Source organism: Acanthaster planci, linkage group LG18 (genome assembly GCF_054643075.1).
Source record: "Acanthaster planci isolate LZ-2023a linkage group LG18, COTS_SCS, whole genome shotgun sequence".
Classification (NCBI taxonomy): domain Eukaryota; kingdom Metazoa; phylum Echinodermata; class Asteroidea; order Valvatida; family Acanthasteridae; genus Acanthaster; species Acanthaster planci.
In genome coordinates this window covers 31,313-45,518 of record NC_141794.1, presented here as the reverse complement: position 1 = coordinate 45,518, position 14,206 = coordinate 31,313, and the positions used below count along the sequence as shown (strand labels likewise).

Here is a 14,206-nt window from a genome sequence, read left to right as displayed (position 1 = left end):
TCAAGACCCTAGACATAATTATCATTTTCTGTTTTTCACAAGCTCATTAGTTATGCTTGACTTTAGTATGCCGGTAGGTATTGTGTGCAGACGAATGTAGGTTACATTTAACTGCTCGCAATTTGGGTTATATATTGAAGCTTCCAAACTGTCAATGAAATTTGTCTGATGGGATTTTAAGTGAAAACACATTTTCATACTCCTTTCAGCTTCACAGTAAATTTTGAGCATTCAATGCACCTTGTAGACAAAGGGGAGGGGCTCTTCAACTGGTGCTTATGATTAAAGAAGCATGTTGGACGAATGACTTGTTTTTCTGATTTATTCAGAACCATATGAAATGCATGCACAGCTTCATTCTTTACAATTTAATTTTCATATTCACATTTAATAGTTTGTAAAGTTAATTGTTGCCAAACTCTTTCCTACAAGATATCAAGAAGCAACAATGTATCGTTCAAAGTTTTCCTCTTGTTGATCTATTGGTTTTTCATTTTGTGGAAAATATAATTTAATCCATAAGAACCGAAACAACAAAATATAACAGGAGGGTAAATAATTGTCAGCATAAATAAATTCAATAATCATCAAATCATCTATAAATGCAATGTGATAGATCATCGCCTTCATCTGACTTTGCTTCTGTAGATCATGCAAAGGGGAACGTTGCTACAGGTAGTTTTACAAATGTTGCTACTTACAGGTGTTTTTTTACAAATTGTCAACGTGTAAAAGTGGCTACTGTTTTCGTGAATATTTTATCATTATTTCCGATTTGAAGTATCCTATTTGAATTCGTGAGTTGAGCTATACAATTTAACCGTTTAATATTTCTGAAGACTTTCTGTTATATCGCTTCCATCCATTTGACGGATCAAGTTATAATTTCCACATAAAATTATTTAAAAATTACCTTTGTGTATTGAACATTTTAATATTAGGAAGTCTTGAAAATAACTACAATAGAGCAAAGTAAAAACGTTCAAATCTACTAAAACTCCCATCAAAAGTGACATGATAAGCTCAAGATCGTCCAGTATCAATGCTTGGTGACCTATTCCAAGTTATTATCCAACTTATACTTATGTCGTCATGAGGCAAAACATGTTTTGTGTTAAATATTGTTTATTGAAAAAAATTGAAAAGAAGCGTGCTATCCGCATGTACCTTGAAAGGAAACTCTATTAACAGTTCCGGCTCTTCGAGGATTCATTAAAAAAATAAAAAAATGTGCAACTTACACCTTGCCCATTTTATTAATGTTATAACCATTTGTTGTTTGTATGCTGATTTCGCATAAAGCGTATGTTGTTTTTCTCTTAACTGTTCAGTTTTAAGGCCGTGGAACGGAATGGCTCAGAGTACATCAGTTGCTCGTCGCCTTCACAAATGTCAAATTACAGTAAAGTGTATAGCACAAAACAAGTAACAAACTATGTACGATGCAATCTTTGCCAACAGTTCAAAAGTTCACAGTATCTTTGATAACGAATGAAAATCGTCCATTAACCCTAACCCCCTAGGGTGTATGTAAAATCATATTGAAATCCGAGGATTTGGGACTGTTAGGGTTAAAAACTTGTTATTATCAAAAGCGAAACGTAATCCTTAGATTCATAACACAGTTTACATTATGCACAAATGTCAGTATAGTTACAAAATTTCATTATTAAATTCAACTAGGGCCTATATATGCAGTTGCTTTACAAAATATTTTGTTATTTTGTTCTTGTACTTGTTGAAAACAAGGTAGTCTACAAGTTTCACATTAACTTGGCAATGGTTACTCAAAATGCTGGAAAACAATTTAAGTTTGTTGCTTCCATAAATCTGAACTCTAGTCTTCCGTCTTGAGTTTGTGCTTGGAATAAATTGAAACATTTGATGTTCTTTATACTTATGCTCTGTACAATAACTCAGCGTTGAGACACAGCCCGGGGAAGGAACCAGGTGAAAAGATACCTCCCAGACACCTGTGATGAACATTATTCAAAGTTTTGTCACAACTTCTACATATGATTCCCTCGATGCCATATCGTAGTCTGGTTCCGGAATATCAGGTAAGTCCACCCACGATCCAGTTCTCGCCTCGGCGTTAATGATATGGTTATGCGTAGCTGGTGAACATTCATTTGGAACAGTTCCCGAATGGTTAATGGTGTAGGCAGGGGCGACAGGGTTTGCATAGTTATGGGTGTTATCATTATTGTTTACCGTGATCTCCCGTTGTGAGTGCAAAGTACTGATTCTGATTGGTGATCCGGTTGTTTGGCGACCATTCTGGTGTGGCTGGTCTTCACTGTCACCCTCGTACGCATAGTTTACTTGTGATATATCCTCGATTTTCGGAAATTCGGAATTTCTTTGGAAATTGATCGGTTTATCTCTTTCAGCTTTCCTGCAAAGTGTAAATATTTTCAAATGATGCGATTGGAAGGTTTCATGGTGAAGGTGGCAAATAAAGTACACGTGATAGACCTTTTCACTAATAAATTCATAATTATGCACGCATGCGCACAAATAGCCTTTTGGGCCTTTGGAAATGTATAGGGGTGCGATTTTGATCATTTTTCCCGCAGGTTTTCTGGCTTTGCCCACTTTTTCTTCAGAAAAGCCTAATAAATCGTTTTTGCTATTTCAAAATCAAAGTGCTCTGTAAAAAAGATTTTACAATCGTAAGTTTTCCTGTGCGCACGAGATTAAGCGGGAAAAATCCCGCTTAGGCTATATTAGAAATTAGAAACATTTTTTCTTTAAAAAAGGCAGCAATATCTTCAGGACTAGTTGCTGTGAAGATGAAAACAAATAATTTGGCAGTCCAAACGAATATGATTACTAATCTGAGCATGGGGATAGTGCTGGGACATTCCAGATCATAAAGACAAGTTTACATAACGCTTGCAATAGATAATAGACGAGGACATAATCTATTTGGTCAACCGGGACGTCATCGTCATGAATGGGAATAGATATTTATTGCTGATTCATTTAAAGATGTACCTACTTTCTACATACTGTGATGATAGCAATGAACAAGACAACAACAAAGAAAAACAGGGCGGCACCCACAATGATGATTAACCACAACATGCGTACAGTCTCTAAAAATAAAATAAAAAGAGAAAAATGACAAATTAAAAAGTACGTTCCAATTACAGCTGTTTATATATTTGAACTACATGAAGAGATGCAGGCAATGAAAATTACCGGAAAATGCTGAATTCTGCAAACGGCCTGTCAGGAACAAACGACGTTAACGAGTGTTGCGCATTCAAGTGACGACGGCGTGAATTTTTCATAATAGCTGCCTCCAAACAAATGACCCCGTGCAATTATCTGAGTTTCGATCGCTAGTGTGTCAAGCTCGGTATGCACACAGCGAGCGTTTTACATTTACTAAACTTTGTAGGTATCTGCATATGTACTGTACATACAAGCATACTGTGCTATATGGATTAGCAGGAGGTAAATAATGGGGCGCCATCTGTGGATCAATGTTAGTCAGTTTGACATAATTATTGATAAGCGTGAAGGCATTGTCCTTGTTTGTTCGTGTCTTGCATGCATTGTCCTTATTCTTGCTGGCTTGATTGGGCTATTTACATGCAGATAGTAGCCAGTCTCAGCAACAAAGCGCCCTCTATAATTTCGCAGGCTCATTCACCGTGTATTTAATTGAACTCTCGCCTGCACCATGCACTGATGTAGATAAGCTGCTAACTTGTAATAAATGTTACTTTGCACACAAAGCAAATCAAGTAAATTCCATTGCACCTGCAGCGTCAAATAGGTTTAGCTTACGTTCTCGAGAAGATGTGACCGACGATGTCAAGGTTGTGACATCCCCCAGAGGTGTTGTCATGACATCTACATGTATTACCGTTGCTTGAGTTGAACTCGCAAATTCTGTATAAAGACATCAACATAACGAAAGGCTGCACATGAATGCATGATTTATTTTATAAGATCAAGCAAAGGACACCATCTCTGCCGTTTTATAAACAGGCATGAATTTGAGTAGTTTATTTTTTGCTTCTTATATCTAAATCGAAGAAGTGATGAAATTCACTAAATTAGTTCTGAACGGAGGTATTACTGACGATTTAAAACTCCCTGATACATGTGTTGAAAGAACATGCGTTTTCTCATCTTTTAGTATATAAAAAGGTCTGCTGAAAAAATTGCACTGTCATTTCTTGCTCTTGTTTCTTTTGGAAAAAAAGATAAATTACCTGTACTGCCTGAATTTGTTGCCCACAGCTCGTTTGTTCTGTTTTGTCCTGTTGCTTAAAAGGGTGATATAAAATATATGACGTGACATAAATGTTACAGGGGTGGGAAAATATACAAATTTTGAAGTGAAAGTTCACATTTTGATGGAAATGAACGCCGTTGTCTGTGGAAATTAGCAAGAATGCAAGCTTTATTAAAATCCTTTTCTGTCCGCTTGGCTTCTATATTTCCTTGGCTACGGTTGTCAGTTGAGTGTAGCGAATTTTTCTTAATAGGCTTTTAACAATGCTGTTCTACATTCATTCCGGTGAGTCAGATGGTTCTATTCTTAAATTTCCTAATCGGTTGCAAAATATTTCTGAAGACAAACTATCTTTCTATAAAAACTTTATAATGTTTGACACTTGCAATATCTGTAATTAAAATAACATTGCATGTATTGCCTGCGGAGAAATAATGTTTCAATGAAAAGAAGATGCTGCGACAGTTCCTACAAAATGGCCGAGAAAACTAAAATTAGAAAAATAACTCTTCTCGGTCTCACTGTCATTTGAAACCAGTTGGTTCTAACCTAGGACACGAGAACACAAGTGTATAATCGAGGAAGATGCTACCTTCATCTGTAGTCATCTGGTCGGGCACAGAACTCAAAGATGATGCTTAAAACAAAACAAAAAATAAGAGAATAATATTGATTTTGATGTCTCTCTAACACACCATGTAATTGCTGTACTGATGAACTGAACTCATCAAGGCTGCACAATATGAAATTTGAATTTGAATAATTTTATCGTTCAATTGACTTTTATGCCTCCGTGGTCACAGTTGGCAGTTTGTTGTAGTGGTTTCATGCATTTGGCGAAAGCAAACCATAGCTCAAATATTGACGATTTGAAAATTTGCTTAATTACTGTTCATAATTGATGGAATAAGTTTTCTGAAAAAAAAAATAGCTGGACTCTTCCCAAACTAAGACGCGTCTCGAACAGTTCATGATAGAATACGCACAAGTACGTGAATAATATCACAATAACTAAAATAATGCTGTAAACAAAAGACAGAAATGATTTCTTTAATAAGTGTTCTTGAAAATTCAGAAAAGGAAATACAAACTCTTCCTACTCTTACCGTCAAACATTTCGGTAACCATGAACGTCATCATTGTTGTTGGCTCGCTGGTTGGTTGAGTACCTGCAAAGAAATAAGAATGAGGCAGAATGAATTGAAAATTCGAGAAATAAAAATAAAAGCTTCTGAAAACAAGCTAAAAACCTTAAATATACATATATACGGGCTGTTAATGTTAGGAATTAAGATATTGAGAAGATTTCTTCTCACTTAGTTTACATAAACTGAAGTTTATCGTGATATCGGCGGTAAATCCAGACATGCAATTGCGGCTCATAGACTTCTATTTGTCAGAAACGTTCGTGTTAATCCCGTTCGTAGCCACGTTTGGGCTAATGAACAGACAAATAATAACAAACTTCTGGGCGATAAGGAATTCCATTCTTCCCATGGATGCTACTACTATTTCTGGACGTTCACTAATCTGTGAACTAAACGTGGGATTCCGTCATGTGTGTAAAAGTAACATACCGCCTGCATACTGCTTTCGCTCTACATTCAGTTTAATGCTCTCGTCGTTGTATATGGGTCCTTATTGTGGAAACAAGGTTTCTCAAGTGACTCCTCCAAATTTGCATGCTCTGTTGGATTCAATTATTCACAAGAAATGTGTTCTTGCACAACTTTGGCGTTTCTTCTGAGAAATCTTTTAGGTGAACTCCTTTTTGTCATGTTCTCATCTTTCCGCTAACCTGGACACATTGAGTCTGCCACCCATTCGCCCTTGATGCAGCTAATGCTAACTGCGATGTTTGAATCTGAACAATTGTAAGCCAGCGTGTCTCCTCCACGGAACTCCAAACTACCCTGGGTTGTATTTCCCTGGTCGACAGTGCCCGGTGGCGGCTCTGGTGCCTTGCAAACATTCGGGAGACAAGATGGCGGTGCAAGATCCCATCTTCCAAGTGGCAGGCACGTCAGATTGCCTGGACCGGTTGCGAAGAAATCTTTTTGACACGAAATACTCACAGTCTGACCAACCTCAAAAAAGTTCTCGTTGGCCGGCAAGACTGTAGTGTGCGGTCGTGCGTCGATGGGCAGGCATCCTGTCAAATGATGAAGTTTTTATTAATAGTTACTGACTTTCTAGATTTCAATCACTGTAACGTTAAGACTTGCGAAAAATGGCTCACGGGAACACTTACAATGCACAGGCGCATACATGAAAACTCAAATACGCTAGTCGCATGGGTTCACGCATTTGATTGAGTGCTTAGTTTTGGCGATCAACTCTTATACTTATAAGGCAATCATTGCCAAGAAACTGATAATATTACCTTCATGAAGCAATGTACTTGTCGGAAATTGATTCGCATAAGTGTCTAGACATTGGCTTTTAATTATAGATATTTCCACCCGTTGTCAACTAAGACGGACTCATCCCTTCATACTAGCTTGTTATCGATCATTATAGCTCACCGATTTCGTAGACTCGCATTCGGAAGTCGCTTCCACAATTTTGAGTTATGTCTCCACTGCAGTTAGACTTGCAATAGTCCTCGTTGTCTTCCTCGCCATTTATATCGTACGCAGCCGTTCCATCGCCGCAGAAGCACTGCGTGCCAGCTTGAACCCCTGCGAAAATGAAGTCTTTGCCAGAACACAGGCCCAGACAGGTTGTTACGGACATGTTTGTAGAGCTCTGACAGTAGGGAAATGTAGTACTGCAGTAGTTGTTGCATAATTCCATGACATCACCACAAAAGGTCAGATTTGGGAGTACTCGATTTGGGATAGAGTCAAAGAAACAGCCTAGGTAGCGGGAATCTGCGTGAAGAAATGTGAGCAATCGTCAGTGATTGAAACAAACGCTGTAGAGACCGAGATTTCTGCAGTGTTTCACTTAGATCTGACTCATGATGCATTCGCTCCCCTGTCTAATCTTCGTAGAGGAATCTAAAAAAATGTTCATTCAGACTTTGAAAGAGTCAAGACACGGTATCCTAGTTTCACGCCAAAATTTGAGTTACCTTTGCTTTTACGAGATCAGTTCAGTCCACGATTAACTTCATTAATTTGACAGTGAAAGCCCGATGCACAAAATGCACGACTTTGGTTTTGATTGACAAGTCATCAGTTAAACCGGAAACGTTTCTTCGCCTAAAAAATAGTTTTTTTTCCATTGTAACCTTTTCAAGACTTACTAAACCTACCTTTCTCCGTTTATCCGGACACACAACATTTCAGTTTGTCAAGGACCACACCTTCTTATTACGTTGTGATATTCAGCGGGAAGTAATTAAGTATCGTTACTCTCGCTAATCACAGCATTTTTTGACAAAAGACTAATACACGTCCTGTACATTTTTTGTTTACATTTATCATTAGCCAGGATCTTGGCTCAATGTTTATTGTACCAGCATTAGTGGTCATTTGTTCCAGTTGGGTGTAAACTGAGCTTATGAGGGTAGATGACTTGCGTATCTCATCAATTGACGTATATTAATGACGGACGTTTAAAAAGGAGAGAAATGAAAGAATTTATAATTTTTTCGACTATTGTGTTAACTTGTTTTGCAAATGTTTGAAATGATTAAAGGACATAGACCGCACATCGCTGTTATTTTATATCAGTTCATTATGTGCAAGCCATATTCAATTTGCGTTTCGAGAAACTTAGGCCTATTTATAGGATGAATCATTGTAATCTAACCATGGAGGAAGGAAAATCGCTGTATATGTACTCTATCGTCTGCATATGAGCATTACAATGGACACCTCAGGCGAAAAGGCGGTTCAAGGCCACAAAAATTAATTTCCTCACTACAAGTGGCCCCTTCTTTAGGGAGCAAATCAGTAAGGAAGACTACAGTCTTCCAAGGTTGAAGACATTTCTAATCACTGTGTTAATTAAATTGATCTTGGTGCTGTGAAATAGGTCGATTACACGATGTATGATGTGGGTCGGTCTAAAACAAAAATAAAACAGATGAGACCCAGCCGTACTGTATCTGTTAACCTCTTCTGTGTTCGTAGGGATTCAGTAAAATGTTGAGTGTTTTGAACACTTTTGCCCGTCATGCATTTGAAGATATTTGAATCATTCTGAGAGAATGTTTTGTAAAATAGTTTTCAGATTGGTGAATAACCTTCAGTGCTGGTGACCTTCGCCATGTTAATACGACAGAATTTTAATACTGTACTTTAAGTTGGTGAAGAATTGTAAGCAAATTAAAACAAAACAAAACAAAAAAACATACGCACATCACGTCTATTACCATTCATGTTTTGATAAGGAAAATTCTTATCAAGGGAATCTCCAGAACAATATTAAACATCCAAATATTGGGATGGGAAGGGCTCTACCATCTAGTAATGGTTCACAGATTTTTTGCATTGAAGATTCCCGTAAATTTTATTTTCAAGACCAGGCTCGACAACTCTCGGCAAATCTCGCCAGATGGCAATTGTCATCTTTTTATTCTACCTCATTTAAAGGTATAGATAGGATAAGATTATATACAGTTTATACCATAATGACATTATCCCGCAATTTGAAATGGGAGGGGGGAGTGGGGGCGCGTGTACACTTATCGCTTTAAATCCGTAAGCAGGCTCGAAAGCCTTTACTTTCTACTTGCAGCTGCACAGATTTAGAACATTGAAACCATGACATTTCATTTATAGATTTTCGGAAAAGATATGTTTTTGACAAACGTGTGCATGTATATCCAAATGTATGACATTTTACATTATGGCCGTGAGAACTGGACAGCACTGATTGTTACATGTTGGACTTGATTTACGGCAAGTACGGCATTTAAAAAAAAGGAATTTTAGAACAACATCCTCCAAATTTTGACAAACAACAGGTATTTACGAAAATCATAGAAAATTCTCCCTTTTTTGCATCTCTTTCGTCATATGAAACTTTTCATGGAGATTTTTCTGTTTGTAATCAGTTATAGTGAAATAGTGAATCGCACATACATTCCATGAACAGTCCCCGCACTAAGGCTCAACCTCACTCTCGGTTTCACTGGTCTTAGCCCTAGATAACACCATATACTTGGTCCTGTATACGTTGAGCAACTATGCATTCAATATTTTACATTGACCCAAATATATTCGTTCTTTATTTATTATTCTTGTCTCACAACTCGACAGTTTGACAGTAATTGTTTCTTTTGTGCTTTGATATAAGCATAAAGGTAGCCCCTTGATTAAGCTAGTTTCGGAGAGACATTTAGAAAAGCATAGTAAAACGTGTTGCTGGTCCACTAGTCCATGAAGGACAATGAGACTGAAAGAAATGGTGAAAGATAGGAACTGTTTCGATTTAAGTCTGACAGGTCGTGTTACTATCCCCATCTAGAATTTGCCTGATACCGACTTGAGCGTCCCTAAATACTACAGCAAGGAACGATGGAAGTCTTTGAAATAATTTTCTATACACAGCATGCCTGAACAACTATTCAAAACGAAACTCCACTTATTTCCCATTACGCTTTCTGTAAAATTTTAGCAATCATAGCACGTTCAATAGAATATTCACCAGAGTATAAGGAATTAAATAAGCCAGCATACCAGTTCACTTAATTGCTTCATGTGGTTGACTCAATTAAATGGGCGTGTACCACACCTTTAAATGATAGCAATTTAGCTCCGTAGCGGGCGATGTCTCGTGACCGTGACAGAGCGGTTCGTAACCGCTCACCCGGTGATAGCAGGCTGCGTAAAATAATACACGAAGGGTTTGTGTTGATTAGGCTAACCAGACATTCTGGGTCAATTGAGATGGAGAAAAGCGCTTGTTGGAGAAATAAATACTCCAGTACCTCTGTGTTGTTTACGGCTGGTCCGTTGCTAAGGCCATCATAGCGTATAGAAATTCTCACTTAGCATGTTCGTCTCGCGGTTTGAGGCATTTCGTTAATTACTTCAGTATTCTGCTATGAATTACACGTCTTAATGTTTTTTGAAACTAGAATGGTGGGACATCTCCAGACCGCTATATAAAACGCTTTTTACGCAGATCCAGGAATTTTTCGGGGGGGGGGCAGGCCGGAGATTTTTTAATGCCTTATTGTTGTGGACGATTAGAAACGATAATGAAACATCAGATGACACGCATTGTTTACAATGGTATTGGTGTAATTACTGTAGTTATTCTTTTTATTATTTCGCCCTTTTGATTACTTTTTTTGTCCCAGAGCAAGGGGGGGGGAGGTCGACCCCTGATTCTTTCACAGATTTTCACTGGAATCTGTTCATTGTATAGGGCAACGATGCAGAAAACAAGCATGGATATTGTTCCCGAAATATTTAGTGCGAAACCCTGATGTATCATTGGTACGTTTCCAAGGAAACGTAACGTACAAATATACTCGTAAAGAGCTTAAAGCAAATCTGGTAAAACTATAGAGAAGAACGTGTAGATAATAAATGAAAGGTTATCTGCATTGTACATAGGTAATGGGGAACCTTCAGCGCCGGCGTGTTACACAGTCAGCACAGAAAAGAAAAAAAGCGATATTACTGCTTGCTCTAACCGGAAAAAACAATCAGCAGACCATGTGCAGTAGGAAAGAATGCAGAACTGTTGACAGAATTATTAAATCTCATTTCACAATAGTTTGCTCTGCCGTTTAAAAAACGGGATTACTTAATCATATTGCTTCCAAGAAAATGTGACTCGGGACCTTTGGTTTCAGTGCAGATGTCCTATTCCCACTCTAAATCAGTGGAGAAGATCGCGCGCATTCGTCTTTCGTATTGCGATAGAATTCCAATTATGAAATCAGTAATTTGTCTTCAAAGATTAAAGGAAAAGTCATAAAAAAGGAGGTTATCACATAATCTCAAATGCTGCATATTACATATTGAGTTTAAAAACATGCCCTCATGACACCCTTCTGGTCATTAAAACTTCAAAGAAGGATTTTCAAAATCCAGACAAATATTTTTTTACAATAAAATGCTACGGAGCACAAGACAAAATAAACCTAGTTCTTTGATTTCTGGAACATGCAAAATTATGACAAGGCACAAATTATTCACTCAGTGCGGTGTGTAACTTTTAAATGTTAATTTGTAGTGTCTGTGATTGTGATCTGCTTTTCTCTGAGAATGCAAAAGATACATTAAGGGAAATAATCTTGAGAGCTCACGCAAGTATATCATTGTAACCCTGCTGACCTTTAATTAACAAAGAATTGTGAATTTAAACCATGATTGGATGAAAGCGGTATATCAAGCCAACACCAAATCATAATGATGGAAGAAACACAGAGTGGATGTAAGACATGTCCCCTTTACCTTGACCATATGCAGTGCTAACGACGAACACCATGGTAACGGGAAGAGCGACGATGAAGCAGTTGAAGGCAGGCATCCTTTGTATTTCCTCCTTAACACTTTGCTGAGCAACCTAGATCAACATTCGCTTTATAAATTGCTGATGAATCAGTCGCCAAATATTTAATGGAAGGACTGAACGAAGACCCAACAGCGTGAAACAAAGAGCGAAAGTGACCACTGGTATAATCGAATGCTTGCAAAATCCACAGGTTATTTCATCCACACGCGATCGATGACCAGTGATTGACCGATGCATTAGAAAGCCACAGATAACTCCCCTGTGCGGATAAGTTAAATAATCTATGGACACATACTGACTCAAACATACAGTGCATCACAAATGTTGACTATTCGCAACTAGATATCCAAAGGACCTTGGCAATGTAGCACGTTTGCCCCGACGACAAGTTTGCAGTCTGCTGCACAACTCTATTTCGCGCCCGCTAAATAAACACAAATCAGGCAATTCACAACGAGTAGACGGTACTGGAAATTTCACCTTGTTGGAATTGTCCTTGTCCGTGCCTTTGCGAACGTGTAGATAATGGATGCCTCGTCAGGTTGTTTGGGTAGCTGTAGCTCCTGGCATAATGAGGCAGGATGTAGCAACAATAAAACGTGGAGGTTGATAAACATGAAAGACAACTGTCGACAGAGATGAATTTCTCAACAGGTCAAACAGTAGTCTTGAATCTTTCAAATTGGTAGTTGGTTTTCCTACCTTCATGCTTTTTTCATGAAACGGGTTCAGTCACCCACACAATCCTACTGTCATGCCACAACCCTATAGAACAATAGCGGATCGTGATAGTAACCCGCACAATTAGCAGCTCCACCCGCACAGTCTTTTTATTTCCATGAAGTACGTAATGACGCGCAAACTGGACCATGACGTTTTTTACTCTGATCTCTTTATTATGTAGCCCCTAAAATTAGCAATTTTGTGGCTGGTTGAAAGAAGCGAAGAGAAGTCATGTTTTGTCGACATTTGTGCACTGGATCGTGCATTTTCGTTTAAGTTATTTCAGTAGTGGTCCTTTAACAATGACAAGCCTGCTTAGGTTTCTGGTTTAAAGTGTATGTATTGCTTTCAGTCCTTATTTCAAATCTGATTTCTAGGAGAGTGGTACTGAATGAATCGCCAAACATGCGTGCTTATTATTTTAAGAACAATCAATCAATACGGATCGCTTTGACTGTAGAAAACCAACTTAAAGCTTTAAGTTTATCAGTCAAGGTGTTTTAAACAAAACGAGATCTTTAAAATTGCAGACCACATGATGGTCAGTCTGCTTTATTAATATTAGTGAAATGAATCATGCGTCACGCGTCTAAAAATGAATTTATCTCGATAGGTAGACTAGGTTGAATATAAACGATTTCTTCGAGTGGTTGACCTTACGCTTCGTGACTTGGAGTTCGCTGTTGTCTGAGGAAATATTGATCAAGCCCGTCATAATGCATTTACAAGACAAGTTTACGACAGCTTGATATGGAAGGACTCTTGGCGGTACAGGTTGCCGCACAAACAGTTATTAATATTATTGTGAAAGTCATGTCAAAACAAATATAGCGCAGTTGCGCATATTGCTTTGTCACTCAAATGACCTGCGTTCATCTTTTCTCATTACTATTTCATTTCATATTAAGCAGATAAGAATAAATCATGCCCCACTGAAGCATTCTCGATGGGTATGTACACAGAATTATACGCACCACACCTTGTTCAATCAAAAGCCTTTCATTATTTATAAAAGGTTGGACACAAATCCACCCTGGGGAAATTATCAATCAATTACAAACTCGCAGGATCCACTTCGTGAGAAATTTCCAGTGACTTTATCAAATTAAGCTCGGCGCCTGTCAAATGTCAGAATTTTCTGTTAGAAATGAACATCTGCGCCCCTGTTCCATACATTACAATGTAGAAACAGCAATGGTATCTCAACTGTGGATTTATGAGGAATTACCTTTACTGAAATACCTTAAGTGCAACTGTGGAGAAAAAATATCCCCTTACTGGATGTTGACATACACGTACGAAGGAATTACATTCCTCGGTACTGTCTCACTTGAGTGTAAAAACAATATATCAACCATCAACTAATTATCCGCTCCAGGCAAAACTAAAGAGGGCATGTTTTTTGGTACTCACGGCATAGCTGCGCGTTTATCAATGGCGCGCTTGACACCGACTACGCGTAACGATTTTTCCTTACTGTATGGTCTTTGTGTACACGCAGAACGCGTGCAAGAATCCGCTTGTAACCATCCGTCTTTCTTTCGCCGACTGGGGGTGCACTTTAGCTCGGGGCGGATAGATACACCCTATACATTTCCAGCCACTAATTTGTTGAAAATTATAAAAATGATAATGACCACCCTGATTATTTGTAAAAATGTTATCATACTGAGAGATGTGAGGAAAAATGAAATTTGTCTTTCAGGCATGCTCGATCAGTTCGTAATCGTTGGTGAATGTTGCTCCATCGCAAAACACCGTGGTACTATATTTAACCACCAAAATTAATGTCCTTGTGACCGT

General features: G+C 38.1%; 1 protein-coding gene across 3 annotated transcripts; it reads right to left on the bottom strand.

Moving 5' to 3' along the window:
* Positions 1-308: 308 nt before the first annotated feature.
* LOC110978773 (uncharacterized) lies at positions 309-12,497 on the bottom strand. 3 transcript variants are annotated; one of them, XM_087148451.1, is made up of 9 exons: positions 11,620-12,497; positions 6,781-7,128; positions 6,054-6,407; positions 5,362-5,424; positions 4,848-4,892; positions 4,233-4,280; positions 3,802-3,906; positions 3,005-3,101; positions 309-2,398 (listed from the first exon to the last, which is right to left on the bottom strand). In XM_087148451.1, exons 1-9 carry the CDS (start codon positions 11,693-11,695, stop codon positions 1,990-1,992), a joined length of 1,545 nt encoding a protein of 514 aa, XP_087004577.1. In that variant the 5' UTR covers positions 11,696-12,497; the 3' UTR covers positions 309-1,989. The 3 variants fall into 3 exon arrangements, with proteins under 3 accessions (XP_087004577.1, XP_022089740.2, XP_087004578.1); XM_022234048.2 differs by having other exon boundaries at positions 4,233-4,286; positions 11,620-12,496; XM_087148452.1 differs by having other exon boundaries at positions 4,233-4,286; positions 12,161-12,495.
* Between the last annotated feature and the right edge of the window lie 1,709 nt (positions 12,498-14,206).

Coding starts and splice junctions, on each gene's coding strand:
- LOC110978773 (XM_022234048.2), bottom strand. CDS start 11,695: ATGCCTGCCTTCAACTGCTTCATCGTCGCTCTTCCCGTTACCATGGTG. Junction 5,425..6,053: donor GGCAGACTCAATGTGTCCAG/GTTAGCGGAAAG, acceptor ATTTCTTTGCAG/GTACTCAACCAACCAGCGAG. Junction 4,287..4,847: donor CCAGATGACTACAGATGAAG/GTAGCATCTTCC, acceptor CACCCTTTTAAG/CAACAGGACAAAACAGAACA.